Source organism: Asterias rubens, chromosome 1 (assembly GCF_902459465.1).
Source record: "Asterias rubens chromosome 1, eAstRub1.3, whole genome shotgun sequence".
NCBI lineage: Eukaryota > Metazoa > Echinodermata > Asteroidea > Forcipulatida > Asteriidae > Asterias > Asterias rubens.
Window position 1 is genome coordinate 15,725,593 of NC_047062.1, and position 19,297 is coordinate 15,744,889.

The 19,297-nt window shown below is 38.1% G+C and overlaps 1 protein-coding gene and 1 long non-coding RNA gene across 2 annotated transcripts; both read left to right on the plus strand.

The window, feature by feature from the left end:
* The first annotated feature begins 364 nt into the window (after window positions 1–364).
* LOC117298217 (potassium channel subfamily K member 13-like) lies at window positions 365–6,811 on the plus strand. The gene is made up of 2 exons (XM_033781348.1): window positions 365–485; window positions 2,007–6,811. The coding sequence occupies exons 1-2, from the start codon at window positions 365–367 to the stop codon at window positions 2,933–2,935; spliced, it is 1,050 nt and encodes a 349-aa protein (XP_033637239.1). The 3' UTR covers window positions 2,936–6,811.
* An 8,491-nt stretch (window positions 6,812–15,302) lies between these two features.
* LOC117297715 lies at window positions 15,303–16,309 on the plus strand. The gene is made up of 3 exons (XR_004519910.1): window positions 15,303–15,489; window positions 15,733–15,913; window positions 16,294–16,309. It is a non-coding gene; the product is annotated as an uncharacterized LOC117297715 (long non-coding RNA).
* The last annotated feature ends 2,988 nt before the right edge of the window (window positions 16,310–19,297 follow it).

The following is a 19,297-nucleotide window of genomic DNA, read 5'->3' on the forward strand; positions in this document are numbered from 1 at the left end:
TGTGCTTTGAAAACTAACACCTGATGAATGTCGAGTAAGAAAGTATGAGTAAAATACTAATAGTCTTTTATTTAGAACCCTTTTGAAATACGTTCCCACCATACCACATGACTGTATGCAGTGTATAGTGTACATCTCATAGTGGTTCAGTTTAGCCTTGTAAAAAGACTATACAATGAGAAACAAGGAAGAGAGATAAACGCCTACGTCATGGATATCTTCAGGTTAACATGGTAACCAGAAAACCCTTTCCTTTTATGGTACAAGTCAATGACCTTGCTTTATCTGTAAGAAGCTGTAATTCTACCAAGCCGTTTCTCTCTCAAATCCTTCAACCCATCACTGTTCTTACGCCTCAGCTAGCATGGCTATCAGACGAGTAATAGGGTTGAGCCTTGTGCTCTCCGTTATTGAGCTAAACACATCGGGAATCTGCAGTGATGACAGCCAGGCTATGCCCTGCGAACTGATGGGACGCAGAGAGGGTATTGAAATTCCAACAGGATGGCTCTGGAAATTGGTGTCGAGAACACGTTAGACGTGGCTTGGCTATCGCAGTATCACCCCGGTGTTTTTTGTTGATAGGGGTTTGGTTACAGCGCAGTGTAACTGACGCCTCATCTCTACTATGATGCATTATGGAATCGCAGCACACCTTAGCACTTGGGGCTGCCCGAGGCCTGCTTGCCATAAGAATCCTCGTTGAACACATTCAAGAATCTAGCACCTTGAGTGTGAGCTGAAAGGCATATGGTGCAAGCATATGGTGTATGAAGTATGCGCTTCATCACCTCAACCAAACCGATACACAAACAAACGAACGGATTGTGTGAAAACAGAAAAACATGTCATTGGACGAACAACAAAACTGCAAATGCATTTCATTTATGCATGTACACCTTAGATTAACTCGGTAAATGCATTACAGTTTTCAAGCTGTAACTCGGAATGTACTTATGGTTCTAAATGTTGTTTTGTTTATTTATCAAACTGTTGGCAAAAGTAGACATAGGCCCATGCTGTTTATTAATGGCATGCGAAATGTTCCCATCTGTAATACTAAACGTATACACGATACCTTACTCTCCGAGCGTCATGTTTGTTTTTTTTTGCATCCACTTTACGGTGACAGCTGGATCGTGACGTCATCATGCAATGAAATATAAAACAAACGTCTATAGCAACACCCTTAGCTACAGTCGTAGTCATTGCCGAAACCGCCAATTTGGATACGGCCAGACAACTGTGCCCTAAGTCACCGCTTCTTTGCAAACATATCACTTTTTTGACAATCTTTCAACCGATCAGTCGAGCTGATGTTCAAAAAGCAATGATAAATATGTATCTAAAAAAGCAATTTGGAGATAATGGTGGACACAATGCTCTGACAGTATCAATCAAGTTTGGGTAAACTTGTCTGAAATTTGTCAAAACCAAACAGTGTACTCATATACAGTTTCCTACATACATCAAAAAGGCTTATAGCCCGACGTCATACTTCGAGGCTCTTCGAGTGCCAGATACCGGCCGTTAGAACCTGGTTCCTCCAAGTTCTATACCTTTAACCTTGCATCCCTTATAATACACACATACTCTGAGTGTATAGCTTTAGTCAGGTAGCTGCGCCATTGCATGTCTTAGCCAATAACACCATCGGGTCTGTCAGACCAGTGCCTGAATATTAGGGAACAGTCTCTAACGACGCATCATGCCTTTCAAAAGAAAAGAATTATCCGAATTGTACATCCAAGCATGTCTGGGTGATTAACTGCTTTTTCGAAAACACTTCTCCATAAACTTCAAGAAAGCGTTTTCGAGATCGCGTTATAGCTCGAAGTGGATACATTCCAACGCGTTGTGGCCTCGAATAAAAAAAAACCACGACCTTAACTGGTTGCTTCCTTGAGTCCTTCACTTTCAGTCCTATTGGACATCAGTTGAAACAGAACTAAAAACTTTGATTTGATAGTAATTTTGCCTATATCTTTTTTTTTTTGTATTTGCAGGTTTTGGCATGACGTCACCATCTACGGTACAGGGTAGGGTGATGTTGATCGTATACGGACTGCCTGGATGTGCTGCATGCATTCTCTTCTATAACTTGTTCCTGGAACGACTCATCACCTTTCTGGCCTTCATCATGAAGAAATGCCACGAGAGACAAATTCGTCGACAGAACCAAAACGTTTTACCAAACACAGGCAGGCGCCCTTCCCAACAATCAGACGATAACCTGGAGAGTTGGAAGCCTTCAGTGTACTACGTTTTGTTGTACCTGTGCATAGCGTCAACCATCATAGCCTGTGTGGCATCCGTCATGTACACCAGTATTGAGGGCTGGGACTATGCAGAAAGCATCTACTTCTGCTTCGTGGCTTTCAGTACTATTGGCTTCGGGGACCTTGTGACGAGCCAACAAAGAGAGTACCCACAACCTTATCTCTACCGCTTTGGCAATTTCATATTTCTGACAGCTGGTGTATGCTGTATATACTCGCTGTATAACGTGGTATCAATTGTTATTAAACAGCTCCTTAACTGGGTTCTAAAGAAACTAGAATGTAACCTGTGTCGTAGGAAAAAGCCGCGGCCGCGACGGAACGCAATCACACCAGGACATCTGCAGAGGCAGGTCAACTCGGCCAGCAAGCAGCAACGGAACGACAACCAGGCAAATGGAGTGGACATCACTGATGTGGATAGTAACTATGACAGCGAGACCGACGGACGCCGTATGTCCGGTGAGATGATAAGCATGAAAGACTTTCTAGCGGCTAATAAGGTGTCGCTAGCCGTGATGCAGAAGCAGCTATACGAAACCTCACAGCACAGAAAACACCATGCGAGCAGCAACGGTGCCTTTGGCCTTGGGCAGGGCGTTGGAGGACTCGCTATGCTAAATAACAAATTACAAGAGACTGAACGAAGGGATTGACATGCGGGTGGCTCTAGGTTTCTATAGCATCTTTCATTCACGGACACCATTTTCGTATCAACTATTTATATTATGGTAGCACAACATAGGAACACTGCTGTAAAGTCGGCACTACTCGAGACAATGCGTGCACCATTTTTCAAAGTTAATGTATACCATATTTTACGGAGAACGATTACTGACGACTTGACTATATACATATACATATAGTTTGATGGTCGCTCTCAAAGCATGGATGAGGGCAAACTACAAAACGAGTTATCCTTGGGATCTGCATTGTCCCTCTGTATACGTGCAAAATGTGCCAGGTGTAGTTATAAAGGTCGAAGGTCAAAGAGGATATAACGGTGGATTTCACCTCGTTGCGTTGCGCTTCTGCAATGGGATTTTGTACGGACCTAGGTTTTGGCATGTTTGACGTGTCTAAAACAACAGCTCCTTGCTACGGCTACATCTATGGGGGGCCTTGCTGTACTTCAACAGATAGCACAATAGCTACACCTATATTAGCCCAAGCATGCAGGTAGCGTTAGAGTTAATCTAAGTCTACCTTCATTGCAAGACACTGGAAGGCCATACATGTGATGGATCGTGGCCATGCTTCTCTACATTGCTACTGCTATACCGACAACGGAAACTTTATGCGCTTAAACCGGACAAGACCGATGTGGTCTGGTAACCCGGCCGATGTGGTCTGGAAACCAGGATCCTTCCATGAGCATTCCCGAATCTTGGTTGCTATTGACGACATACTTTATCAGACCATAGAGCAATCAGATCAACTCAATGAGTTGATGGTGACTCAAGGAAATACTCTTTAAGGGGCATGTTGCTTTCCGAATGGTCGTTTTGGGAAATGTGTTTGTTATGAAATTAATATGGTTGAGAACGATATTTTAAAAGTAGAATACAACGATTCCCACAAAACATTTCTTTTTTACTTTCTAAACTACACTGTCCGTAATTTGGTAGAGCTGAAAAGTGTGTTCTGCAAATTGGCTAACCGTGTTAGCTCTCGAAGTAAAAAGAAACCATACAATTATTTTGAGGGATGTGTGAAATCATTATTAATTTTAAAACATATTTCCAACCGTATTCATTTCATATCTGATTTTGTTCATATATAGCCCAAAGCACCCAACCCGAAGGCATTGTGCCCCCTTAAAGACAATGACAAGGTAGACCCAAGACGTCCCCGTCATTCGATAGCATCACCTACCCCCACCCACTCCTCGTAATGTCATACCCTTCAAAACCTCGTCTCACAAATCATCTCAGTGTAAGGGCTGCCAGCCATGGAATATTTTATTAATCCGTCTTCGATGTCAAACCCGTAGCTGAGTGAAGAAGCTTAATTTCCCCAATGACATATGGCTGCTAGTGCTAGGTCAAATCCTATACCTGAGTCTTGTGCGACTGATCTCTCCTTCGTCAACGTGAATGGATTGAAGCATCGTAGTTGCTTCACTTCCAAACTGAGATTTCTTTAAATTTGAAGAAAAGAAAAAATTAACCAAAGATTAAAAAAAGTGTAAACAAACATAGTCTAAATGCGTTAATCTTTGAAAAGGCAAAAATAATTTTACCAATCTTGTGTTAAAAACAGATATTTAAAAACTACCACATTGTTTATTATTGTGAGTATCAGCTAAAAAAGCGGGGAAAGCCATTTTGAATAATACACAAGACTTTATAGTTATGGTGCCTCGGGGTAGGCTACATAAACCTCACCCTTGAATAGAGTCATTAGGAAAGTACCAATTCCAATATATATGGATGAACAAAAATGGAGAACAAACTCACGTAAGAACAAACGTTACGAGCAAATTATTTTAAAAGGACATAATTATGTTAAAAAAATTTGAGTTGCACTTGAGATTATCGGACTCTGCACGAATGATTTATTTTGTGCTTACTGTGATGAGAGGTCAACGGTGGTAAGGATATCAACTGTGTATATCGCTCCACGGATGTGTGTGTGGATGGAATAAATAACCTTAAACGAGCAACGAGCAAACAGGAATCAAAGGAGGAAACAATGGTTAGAACAATTACTTTATTTTGTCAGAATTTTTCGCACAAAAACCAGACGTGCGTGGATGTAGACAACGCCACAACGCCTGGACGAGTGAGACATTTATTATGGTAACCAGCTATAGGACCTAGAGTCAACATAATGGCCAAAGTACCCGCCCCTTTGACTGCACAAACCATTAGACATAATATAAATATTATACATATATATATAAAATGTTATTTTTCGTTATATTTATATCATGCCATAATCCATTTCCTCCGCATGCTCTTGACCTTTGAACTCTGTACTCCGGGTCGGAAGGGAGTATTAAAGTTGCCGGCATACGAACAATATTGTGTTTACGAATTGAATGCAAGACTACTAGAGCTTTTGTATAGCTGTGATCATATCGAGATTTTTGGAATAAGTGGCCTTAAATTTTTTCAAGTTTAACATGTATATAATTGTACACTATTCTGATCAAATGTAGCCTATAATATGCCTTTGTAAGCGTTCGTAGGTGCACTCATTAGTAAAAAATTATATTAAAAAAAATGAAAGGAAAAAAAACAAGAGAAAAGTGAGACTTCAGTATAAATATATTTTGGTTGATCGTCGTGATATTTTATCCAATCCAAATATCATCTCCCTGTAGAAGAAGTGTGTAGATTTTAGATTTGGGATCAATAATAAGTTTAGAAACATTTTTAAATGGGGAAGCCGAATCAGCTAATCTCCTTCTCTATTGGTTTCCAAACATTCCTGTCTGGCATTTCTTGAAAACTTTGATCTCTCTTTCTCTGTCGCCTCAAAAAAAATATAGAAACAAAAAATAATAAATAGCAGAGTGTCAGCATCTTCATAATTTATGTATATAACTTCTTTAAAATATGCTAATCATTATTAATATAACGATATCATGTTTATAACGTGCTATACCCATGAGTGTGCTGGCAATTCTAAAGAACTCTAAGCTTAGTTTCAAAAAAGCTATAAATTTAGATTTTGTTATAAACAAGCGACCCCTTATGGTTTTTTGGTATGCCTTAAGGGAGAAAATGCCGTTATTTCTGAGGTCTTAAATTGCAACTCGCTTTAAACTGCTGTTTCTTGTTGTGTTCAATTTATACAGTATATGCCTTAATGGAGAATGCAATGTACGTAATGTTAAACATTTTCGAGCGTGAAAACCCAAGAGATGACCGGTGGTTACGTGGCGATAGACGGTACAACGGCAGCGACTCGTTAGTGTGTGCTCCCTGGTTATTGTTTTATCATCAGCCGCAAAGGAGCGTTCCGCCAGGGCCTAATTGTATGGCACTGTTTACCGTATTGTGCGCTTCAAATGCCACGGGCTACTTTCAAAATATCAGTAAGCAGATGTTTTTTGCTTACGGAGATCCCCAAGTACAGTTTCTATTTCCAATTTTATTCCATAGAAACTGCTTGTTACAAAACAAAAGCAATCTGTAGGCAAATGACGCACATTGTTTGACATACAAATTTGCCTAAAATTGGGTATAGACTTAAGTGCTACTTAGGGGCGCCGAAGCCCAGGCTATGTCTTATAAAAAGCGCCATCAACTTTGACCCAGACCACTTGATTTATCAAAATCAAATCATGTTAAGCAAATAGTTATCTTTCAAATTTAGTGAATAATTGGCACACAGCATGCTCAAAACGCCATGCTTACTGTTTTACCTTCTACATCGCCGCCACACTTATGGGTACGCAAAGCAGATACATGTTGTTGATATTAGATAACTTGCATTCAACGATACTACTGTGTGTGAAAATGGTATTATACGGAAGTGTACAGAATAATAATTAAATGTATTAAATTGTAAAGCTTGAAAAAGGATTCTAGAGAAAACCAAACCCAGTGTTCAGTACTATTCAGTACAGTTTGGGGCATAATGTGCTTTCCTAAAACTTTCATTAAAGTATAAAATTATAAAAATACTTTTATCATTTTTGAACTTGGTGTAGATTCTGGAGACGGTTTTAATTCCGAGCACGATATTCCATTTTTTTTCTTCTTCTCTTTTCTACATAAGCTTGCAGCAATGATCAAATCACTATTACAGAACAAACTGACTGATAATGGTCTTAAGGCTGGTTATAAAACCCCTCGAACAAAATGTAAATCAGGTTCCAATGAGTCGGTACATCAAACATGAACTTTTTAATTTTTATCGTTTATTTTATTATTATTTGATATTTAAAGGCACTGGACACCTTTAGTAATTGTCAAAGACCAGACTTCTCACTTGGTGTATCCCAACATATGCATAAAAATGGAAAAAACTGTGAAAATTTGAACTCAATTGGTCGTCGAATTAATTTGCGAGATAATAATGGAAGAAAAAACACTCTTGTCACACGAAGTTGTGTGGTGACAGATGCTTGATTTCGGGACCTCAAAATCAAATTCTGAGGTCTCGAAATCAAAATCGGGAGCCGTTTCTCACAGTGTTTTGTACTACCAACAGCTCCCCGTTCATTGCTCGTTACCAAGTAAGTTTTTATGCTAACAATTATTTTGAGTAATTACCAAAAGTGTCCACTGCCTTTAACTTAACATCTGAGTAAGTGGTGGGTTTGATGGACTCTGTAAACTATGGTTGGCTGGCATACGACTCTCACAGCTTTTGCTTTTCATGTAACTCGAGATTTCTTTTACGGAGGCATAGTCTGTGTCCTTTTTTGCCAACACTCCGTAATTGTGAATCTTTACATAACAGAGTACCGGGATCTCATTCCACGTTGCCATGGTAACCAAATGTTATTGGACACGAGATATTTTTACTATTTTTAAGAAGCCTTAATAATGTTTAAAGTATACGTGGAATAATTGCTCCTTATATGTGTAGGCCTACGTGCGAAATAATATTTTTCTTTTCTTCCCATGTTTATGTCGTTCGCGAATGTTTTCCTGTCTCCCCTTCCGTTCCTCCCTAATACTCTGGATGTTGCATACCCTTGATAATACTACAAGGCATTTTTTGTCTTCAAAAACATAAAAGCTTGACAATTTCCACTTTATTTTCGATAACGAAACTCACGCTAAGACCTTAACCTTGGTTTAAATTCACGGTATGTAAGGTAATTGGATGGGAGTTATGCACCATGTTATTATGCATACAACTGAAGCAGCATGTTTTAAAAAAACCTCTACCTTTATGTAATGAAAAAAATTGAGCTGACAGTAACTTTCACGATGCTTTGCGATATTATACAAATCCTGGTCTTTGCTCAAACAAATGGTTTGCCGAAGATTTGACCCTAATTCGGGCTCCCTGTGACCCCCCCCCCCCCATTGTGGGTCAGTATGATTGAACTGTTTCGAATCCTGGAAACTCCTTTAAAAACCCACCTCCCGGGTTATCTTGAAACAGAAACGGGTCAGGCAACCGACCCCCCCACCCTGCGACACAGAATCCAGACTTATGTCCCTGTAGATTTCAGAGCAGTGTGCCCTACTATATAGTTATAAGTCTTTTCATGAGGACTGGGCTAAATGAGGTCAAAGGAAAGAGTCAATAAATTTCACCCATATACAATTCATACAACAGAAGACAACGAAATGCAAATGTGGAGCTCTATGAGCCAATTATAAAAGATGAGCTGGCCGTACTATCTTGAATGAATTGTAACGCACAAGAACGGGTCTTACGTATCTTTCTATCAGTGTAAATTGTCGACCAAAGAAGAAAATAAATAGACCCTACAACTAGATTCAAATCACTTTCTTCTTCTACTGAATGGCACAGAACATTACGAAAAGAAACGCGTGACTGTTGAAAATAAGATGTTGTTTTCTTCAAAACAGCGGGGTCCCACCCCCCTAAAACCACTTGAGCGTGCACAAGAATGTTCGTTTTCACACGAAATTTTCTCTTTATAAACTCTATGGTATGACTGAATGTATTATTGTAGGCCCTACTATAGTATGCTTTCCGGGTTGTGCCTACTCTTATGAGAATACAGCTTCTTGGATTGCCGTGTGAAATTGATGGGGTACATCTGCGGACATTAATGTTTACGTTCGTCAGATTATTACATTGGTTTAGTTCCGGAAAGCGGGACAGGTGCCTGGCAATGGAATTTTAGTGCCGTGGGGCAAATTTATTGGGAAAATAATTAGTAACAAAAATAGGAGGGAATGAGAGAAGATTAGTGTGTATGTTCCAATGCCATTCCTTTACAAGCTGCAACTTTGCGAGCACACAGACAGTCAAAATTTTAAAGGGACGGGTACAACTTTGCTCTATGGTTCAATTTAAGACATGCTTCGGCGTTTAGGCCCACCTTTCATCCTGGTGTGAGACAGTCACTTTAATAGGGCAGCGTTCAGTGCCTTAAATAATGTATCAAAACTCCACTTTTCACCAAAATGGGTGTACATGTACTTCTAGTGGCAGACTCCTTACAACAACTTCAACTCGTGTGGTTTATTTTGAAACAACAACAACAACAACAACAACAGCAACAGCAACAACAACAACAACAGCAACAACAACAACAACAACAATATCAACACACACAAGAACACCCCCACTTCCTGTTCTCCCAATAGAGGGTTCCTTCCGACAGCTATTGTGCATAATCATCGTGTCTCGTGGGCATCTCATTATTTGAAAACATTTGCACAACGGCAATTTAGGCCAGTGCAATTCATTTTGCAGATATATAATAAGGGTTTGAAACGTTTTTTGTGTGTGCAGATTTATCACTGATGATTATCGGCTTATAAAAAAAAAAACCAGTTCACAATAACTGCATTCATCATTATTCAAATAACGTTTTCCACGTCATGAAAACCCCGTTGCAATTAATATTTCCAGAATATATTATTCAACTGTAATTACCGTTGAAAACAATTTGTTCCTCCGGTTTGCACAAACCTTATTAGCTTCTTTTGGAAACACACACAAACACATGTAATTAAGGCCACCATAGCTCTAACCGTATACGTCATATTATAACCATAAAAGTGTAAACATCAATGTGTTTGACTCGTACACAAAACAACACCCGCAGTAGTAAAACACAAACAACTAGCCAAAGAAAACAAAAACATTTACCGATAAACGCACAAACAACAACGAACCACGTCATTGACTTTCGTCATGTCCATATAAATACCAGTTTCATCAGACACCCTTTAATCACAAAACAATCAATCTGGAAGGTGTTCACGCTGCATGGGAGCTAATAATAAATAATAATAAGACTTGTAATGCGCACACATCCACCCTGCTGGGTGTTCAAGGCGCAGTAAAACCAAAAACAAAACAAAAACAAAACACAACACAAAGAAAAACAGACACAACAAAATTAGTCATTGAAAACCTGTGACATAAGATAAGTTTTGAGAAGAGACTTGAATTTTGCGGTACAAACACAAGATCGCAGATTAAGTGGTAAAGAGTTCCAGATGCGTGGCGCTTATTGCTCGTATGTTAACAACTTGAGCTGACGCGATGACGTACTGCTGCAGTAAGAATGTGGTGATGAAATCCATGACACTTACGTTGCTAACTCTCAGCCAGATTTAGCATGAACATTAGAGATTTAACATCTCTCAGCCAGATTTAACATGTCCAAATAATGGACTAGGGCTTAGTCATGGAGGTAGAACTCTCCATGGTGTAGGCATGGGAGTTGAAGGATTAGGCTATGGCTAGACCACTGCGAATATTTTTCAGAGAAAGTGTAAGTCCATGGTTCCCCAAATGTATTTACGGCTGTATAACAATTTAACTTATTGGAGTGCAGGACAGGAACTTAATCCACCCAATGATAAAACGAGATAATATCACGTGGTTCGTGGAGCCAATTCATAAACCGAAACTAAACTGATATCCCACCATGCAATGCTTCAAATGTTAAACGTACGCCAGTCTTTGTTCTTTTGTGTTTTTCTTGCTCACTTCGACCCGGGCCCAAATTTAACGAAGTAGTTAAGCAGAAACTGCTTAGCGAATGAGTGGGGCACCAGTTACAGCAATGTAGACTGTATGTTATTCTGGCTGGTAACTGTTCAAGGCAGATACACTATTGGTAATTACTCAAAATAATTATTAGCATAAAATCTTACTTGGTAACGAGTCTTAGGGAGGGTTTGATAGTATAGAACATTGTGAGAAACGGCTCTCTCTGAAGTTAAGTAGTTTTCGAGAAGTAATTTTTCACGAGTTTGATTTCGAGTCGTCAGATTTAGAATTTGAGGTCTTGAAATCAAGCATATGAAAGCACACAACTTCGTGTGACAAGGGTGTTTTTCTTTCATTATTATCTCACACAACTTCGACGACCAATTGAGCTCAAATTTTCACATGTTTGTTATTAATGCATATGTTGAGATGCACCAAGTGAGAAGACTGGTCTTTGACAATTACCAATAGTGTCCAGTGTTTTAAGCACATTTTTGTCTGTGCTTAGCAAGTTGTGTATGCTTACAGGCTCTATCAAATTGGTCCCAGTAAAAGGTTAGTCCTGTGTCGCTCACCAATATTCTTGCTACTATAGCAATCTCACTATGATCGTAGGCCTAGCCTAGGCTCGACCACACTTCTCATTACCGGTGGTGCGTTGCCAACAAAGAAATACATAGCCAGCTTGCTTCATTTCTTGCTGCACAAACATTTGTTAGGGCCTATTTTTCTTCTCCCCATATCCTAACGACTTTGGTATTTCAAACAAACCGAACATTGATCGGGAATCTTTGACTTCAGCCTGTAGGTTGCTGGTCTTTTTCATTAATGGTTTTTTCTTTAAATTAGTACTGCTTTTAACAGAAGATCTGTAATATAATCCTATTTGTTTTCGTTCTTAAATTAATGGACGATTCTGACCAAGATTAACGACAGATACTAGATGGTGCAAGTCTCTCACGAGTTCGAACATTTTGGGACCCTTTTGGTTTAACGCGAAAAGGAAACAAACTCGCGCACTTTAAAGATACTGGACACTATTGGTAATTTTCAAAGACCAGTCTTCTTTCTCACTTGGTGTATCTCAACGTATGCATAAAATATCAAACCTGTGAAAATTTGAGCTCAATTGGTCGTCGAAGTTGCGAGATAATAATGAAAGAAGAAAATACCATTGTCACACGAAGTTGTGTGCGTTTAGATGCTTGACTGCGAGACCTCAAATTCTAAATCTGAGGTCTCGAAATCAAATTCGGGGAAAATTACTTCTTTCTCGAAAACTTCGACACTTCAGAGGGAGCCGTTTATCACAATGTTTTATACTATAAACCTCTCCCCATAACTCGTCACCAAGTAAAGTTTCATGCTAATAATTATTTTGAGTAATTACCAATAGTGTCCACTGCCTTTAACGGGTGCCAATATTATTCGAAAACATGCGAGACTTGCACATGCTACAATACTCTCGACATTTGCGACCTACAAGTGTATGCTTACTTACCTTTTAAAACTCAATTCTAAAATCAAATTTCTTTCTGATCCTCGACGTACCGTTAAGTGTTCCAAAACTTTTGACTGCATTCGTAGGGTATATAGGCCTAATTCTACCGTCAACACTTCCATGTTTATGGTCGACTCTCTTTGTTTTTATCACCAATGCTTCACAGATCAGGACCTATTTTTATGTATCTGTTAAAAATTAAATAGATATAGTTATTCATTTTGTGTATATTCCTCCAAACTGTTGTTACTTTACTCATGCAAGATTGTTTCGTCTTGAGATTATTCTATAATAAATATAAACTTATTATAATATTTAAAATATAACATCTCGAAGTCTTGGAGTCATTTCTAAGGATTCGTTTTAGGGATTCTTGAGAATAAAATATTTAAAGAGGAAAAACAAATGTGAAAAATTGAAAAGAGTCTTTATTATTTAATTGTATCTAAATCGGTGTATGTTGTCGAAAAAAAGGTTCAAGGGGTTGAGAGTTTGGTCTTAATTGAACGGGAAAAAAGCTTTGTCCCGCTAATGTCGAACTAATTGTCTTTCAAGAACTTTTCCCTGAGAAAATTACATCATTTTGTTCAAGAGGAATTGTGAATTGTATTACCTGGACCCCATTAACCATAACAAGCCAAAGGAACCGTAGAGTGTCAATATCGTCTTGCGTGACAAACCTCATATATGACCCATATACAATAATCACCAGGAGACTGTATGTACAAACCTGCCATCTTTATTAACATTAGATCATTCGACTGCATGTCCCAGGGCCCAACTTCATAGAGCTGATTTTAAGCAAAATGTAGCTAAGCACAATACAATTTTGCTTGCCAAATTAGGATTACCAGCCAAACTCTTACATTTACAATGTGTGACTGGTATCCTGCTCATTTCTGCTTCGCAGAAAATTGTTAAACAACATTAAAGCAGCTCTATGATATTGATACTTTTGCGGGTCTATGTTTTGCGTCAAGTTCCAAGAATGTGTCCTTCGGTGGATGAGTGCAGAGCAATGAAGACGTGACCAAATTACCATCTCTAGTGTTACGTACCGCAACAGTCTGGATAAATTATATGAACTGTTACACAGATCTCAACTTAACTTGTTAGATGTTTGTTGTGAGTTGTATGTATATTGCACTGAGTACATTCCTACGTGATATACGAGCAATGACTACCGCGTCTTTTGGGCGGTACACAGCGCCCACTTGGTTTCGCTCGTTCCCGCTTGTCTTGTCTAACCACGAGACGAGGCGCTATAGGGACGAGTACGTGTAGCGAAGACGTTTCCATGGTGACTGGAGCCACTTATTTATTGTTAATTGCCTCTTCTTAAAACTCCTTGTTGGTCAAACAAAAAACCTAAAGCACACAGGCAAGTCTGACGGAAAGATTGTCGTGAATCTACTAACAGTTCGTGTGCCCTATCTGCATTCTCCATAACACTTGACATTTAAAAGGTTGTGGGGTTGGGCTAAAAAAAGGGAAGTTTAAAGTATGCCTCTATTTATAGGGTGACACAGTCACATGTGCTGACGGGAACAAAATAAATTCGTTGCCATGGTGAATAATATGTAAAATATTCAATCAAAATATGCTACATTTGAGTTCATAACGTAATAACAGTCTATGGGATATGAGGCATTGCATAGGCCCTAGGGGTATCAACTTGCGGAAACACCATTATACATGTACATGTTTTTCCTTAGAGAACTGTCTTGCTTTATGCTCTACTACCGTGGAGTAAACTTCAAAATTCGGGAGACTTCTCATTTCTGAAAATAAAGCAATACATGTCTTTACATTTATAACTTTATTAAACACGTGATAGTCAATCTCCGATGGTTGTTTATATAAAATAGCGCCCTCGAGGCAGCTTGATCACCTAAGCCTAAAAATGCATCTCTTTATTGAAACAAAATAAAATAAGTAAGTTATAATATTATCATCAAAGTGATTTCTGTTTTTTAATCAAGTTTGCTGACTTTACAGTACTGACAGGTTTGATAATTGTCAATGGTGCATCAGAATATAGAAATAACATGTGTCAATTTGCTAACAAAACAAAAGAAATAGTCTTCAATTAAAATAATGTAAAAAAACGACTAGGCAACAAATTAAAGTGAATGGTTAATGATGTATCTTTTAAAATAGCAAGCGAGTAGAAACATCTTGGCACACAGATCAGATCAGGAAGATTTAAAAAATAGGCCTTTAAAACAAACATCTTTAAAAAATCCTTCCAATCCAGTGCCTGTCACAAAATTGCTGACTTTTTCATGTATAGGTTGCATAAAGTAATGTGCCTCTTTCAAGTTATTCTTAGTCCTTTGAGGTTGACATTGATTAGGTTCACTGAAGTGTATAGAGGTAAGCCATTCCACTGTTCTTTTAGCGCAGGTCAGGCATAGATGTTTAAAGGCAGTGGACACTATTGGTTATTATCACAGACTAGCCTTCACAGTTGGTGTATCTCAACATATGCATAAAATAACAAACCTGTGAAAATTTTTAGCTCAATCGGTCATCGAACTTGCGAGATAATAATGAAAGAAAAAAACACCCTTTTCAGGCGAACTTGTGTGCGTTTAGATGGTTGATTTCGAGACCTCAAGTTCTAAACCTGAGGTCTCGAAATCAAATTCGTGGAAAATTACTTCTTTCTCGAAAACTATGTCACTTCAGAGGGAGCCGTTTCTTACAATGTTTTATACCATCAACCTCTCCCCATTACTCGTCACCAAGAAAGGTTTTATGCTAATAAATATTTTGAGCAATTACCAATAGTGTCCACTGCCTTTAAGTTTCCACTGGCCAAAGTATCATTATGCAAAGTGAATATGCAAAGTAGTTAGCCGGATTAACATTCCAAGTTTAGGAATGCCCCAGAAGAGCAGCAAGACGGTCATACTGCCAAGCCACTCTGCTCTTCCACATTGTATTCGTGTATACCAACAACGCCGAAGATGTGTCGGCACTCTATGCTCAGCTAAAGTCTTGAGACATTCAAATTAAGAGCATAACAGGGTGAAATTGGTCACCGAAACATCTGAACCAGATATTCGGCGGGGCAGAACCACCGGTTTGACCGTAGGTTAAACAACTTATTTATTGATTCCACAACTGCTATATTTTCAAAACTGTGTCGATAAATCAATGTTAATTTTGAATGGTGTTATCTTGCTATAGTTAAAAGAAACATAATTTACTGAGAAAGCTGTGACAAAGATGCGCTGTATTTCAAAACGATGTTTTAGTTTAAAGTTTGTCCAGAAGGGCCAAAGTCAATCATATTATTATGTGGTGTTTATTGTTACAAACTCTATTGTTTAGATGACAAAGAGTATGCGCCAATGGCAAAGAGTATCCGCCAAGACTTCCAAGGAGCGGTTGATGTTGCCGAAGGTATAACATGTCCACAGACAATACGTCGGGCAACACGGTGATACGTCGGGCAACACGGTGATACGTCGGGCAACACGGTGAAGTCGGCAGGGCTGGAACTATGTACAGGGTAAGTCAAATGGAATTTGACCAGGATTGGTGATGTTTTCCGAAACATACACATGACACGCAAAAGTTCCGTAAAGCATCGAATCATAACAAGCACTCTCTCCAACTATACAAAGAATGAAATATTATACAAAGAATGAAAGAAATTGATCCTTCCTAAGAGGAGTTATGTCTATTTTAATTACTCATTTTGCAAAATGTACGCCTACACGCCGAATACTTGACAAAACGAATGTAAGCATTGTAGATGTGTACTAAAATTAATGCCTTGTCATTCAGTCAAGCATTTAACATTCCATGGACGCCTACAAACATGAGTGCTTTCAGTAAAACAGGCATAACGTTTCTTAGAAATTATCATTTTTTTATACTTTTTTTCAGAATTGCAGGAAAGAATTGGTTTTGCCATCAAAACAGTTGCTGGCAGTGTAAGCACTCCATGTAATCCATTATATAACAAAAATGAATAAAACGCTTACTGAGCGATAAACTCCAAACGCGAAATTAGATTATATATTACTCACCAATTATGACATTTCAGTCATAAATATTTCAAGTGATGTTTTCTACTATCGTCATCATTAGACCGTGTAAGTTTGATGTAAATCTGTGATCTTCACGATTGTGTTCCTTACCAATTCTGTAACGTTTTAAGTGCTTCACGTTTTGAGTGTCAGTAAAATAAATCCAATAAAAAATTCAAAACATAACAACAAAATCAAATAAAAAATATCGGTCTACTCTCCCTGACCAGTGAGTTTGCATTAAGGAGGTAACTTTGTTAGCTCCAAAACCACTTGGAGCAAGTGAACGTGGTTGTTATGCCTATTAAGCTAAAAGATAACTTAAGTATGGAGGGCTGCATAACTATAGTTGGCTATGAGCAGATCGGTGTTGTACACCATGGTCTGAGATCAAATAGTATTTTGAATTTGATTGGAATTTGGAATTGCATATTATTGAACTGCATGTTCTTGAACTGCATACTGTTGAATTGCTTAGTGTTAAATTGAACATTGCGAGACTTGGAGTAGTATGTGGAATTTAATTTTTAAAGCCATTGGACACTTTCGGTAAATAATATTGTCCAAAGGGCACACTTCGTGTATCACAACTGATATAAGAAATAAACCTTTGAAAATTTTGGCTCAATCGGTCATCGGAGTCGGGAGAAAATAACAGAGAAAACCCACCCTTGTTTCCGCACGTTTCGCCGTGTCATGACATGTGTTTAAAATAAATCCGTAATTCTCGACAACGAGAATTGATAATTGTTTTAATGTTTTCTCGAAAAGTAAAGCGTTTCATGGAATTATATTTCAAGAGAAGTCTTTCACCATTACCTTCTGCTGTAAACCCTGTAAGTTATTTGTAAATCTGTGAACTTTTTGTTTGTTTCTGTACCGAAAGTGTATAATGGCTTTAAGTGTTTTTTTAGTAGAATCATTTGGAATTGAATAGCATTTCCGACGAAGTAGAAGTTGAATTGATTTCATATAAGTGATTTGGAGTGACATGTCGAATTGAACATTTTGGGAATGGAGAAGAGTTTAGAACTGACTTATTGATCAATTGTAAATATAATGTAAAAATAAACAACTACAAAGAAGGCGTCAAAAGCGTTTATTTTGGTGTTGGTGATTTTGGTGTTCCTGTGGAAAGTCATTGGGTTGTGATGACAGTGTCATCCATAGTTTAAACAGTAGTTTTATCAGATAATGTTTCATTGTGTATATTGTCCATTTGTGATGTACTTGGTGTATTTTTTAAAGACATTGGACACTATTGGTAATCGTCAAAGACTAGCCTTCACAGTTGGTGTATCTCAACATAGGCATAAAATAACAAACCTGTGAAAATTTGAGCTCAATCGGTCGTCGAAAACAACCTTGTCGCGGCATGGTCACATGAAGTTGTGTGCTTTCAGGTGGTTGATTTCGAGACCTCAAGTTCTAAATCCGAGGTCTCTAAATCAAATTCGTGGAAGGTTTTATGATAATAATTATTTTGAGTAATAACCAATAGTGTCCACTGCCTTTAAAGTACATTTTTAAATGCTGTACAATAAATTTTTTAAAAATGTCATGTGTTTTCATATGACGAACAACTAAATTGAATTGAACCATTTTTATTTCTTTATTTTAATTTCAAAGAGCAGAAAGAGGCACAGTGAACTCGAATATCAAAGTTAAATATATTTTAATTTATTAAGCATGTACATTTTAATGACATTGATTTTCGTTTCCTTCAGACTTGCACCTCATTTAATGTATCCAATCAAGTACGTACATCGTCAAGACACACACGCTCTGTACTTAAAATCACCCCATTGACTTCGGCAAACATCTTTGTGGAACATCTCTTTAGAATTCTCTCTTTCAAAATTACCCAATTGAGACCTAGTTTTTCCCTTCAGTCTTCTGTTTCCATAAGTTGACGAACAGTAAAACATTATAGCTACTGTCATTAATTAAAAGTCCCTTCAAAAATTATCCGAGGCATAGATTAAGTTACCTTTGTTTAAAATATACTGAAAATAATGTTTAATCGACAACCATCACCAAAGTTATGCAAGATTATAAATATAAATAATATGTTTAGATCTCTTACAAAGGGCCAAATTTCATAAAGCTGTTAAGCAGAAAAATAATACTGCATGAACAATTTCTATGCTTAGCAAAAACTGAGTAGCACACCAGTCACAACAAATGTAAACTGTTAATCAACAGTACTACACAGCCCCGTTTTGTTTTGGTTCATTTGATCTTCAACATACCATTGACAGTGATTGTGTACATGAGCAGTCCCTGGTGCCATTGTATCCATACACATTCATTCAGAATTGTGTATTGCATGTATTGCAGACATGATATTCTTCCTGCTTCCTAATTTCCAATTTTTGTTTACCCTTGGGAAAAAATCGGAACAAATTGTGATTAAGTAGCAGGAAAACTCTATACAAGTCTACAACAATGTACATCTAGGTCAGCCCTTTTTACTCGTTAAAATGTTCCTAGTTTTTTTCAAGGACCAATTAATATCATGCTTGAAGTTGGTGTTCGTTGTCTCTTATGTATACTACACGTAGTAACTACACACAAAACATTCCAAGAATCATGTGACTTTGCTCAATATGGGCACAGTGTGAAACTGCACGATCTGTCTCTTGCTATAGACGCTGTCTACAAGTTGATGACTTATAATATTTCAGCCTAATTTTTAGCCATGGTCAATGAAACTATTGTAGACATGACCCAACGGTCGCTTTATAAGCCTCTGTAAGCCATCTGGGCCCGATTTCATAAAGCCTGTAAGCACAACATTTTTGCTAAGCACAGAAAAATATCGCTTGCAGAAGTGGGGTTGCCATCCAAAATTACATTAT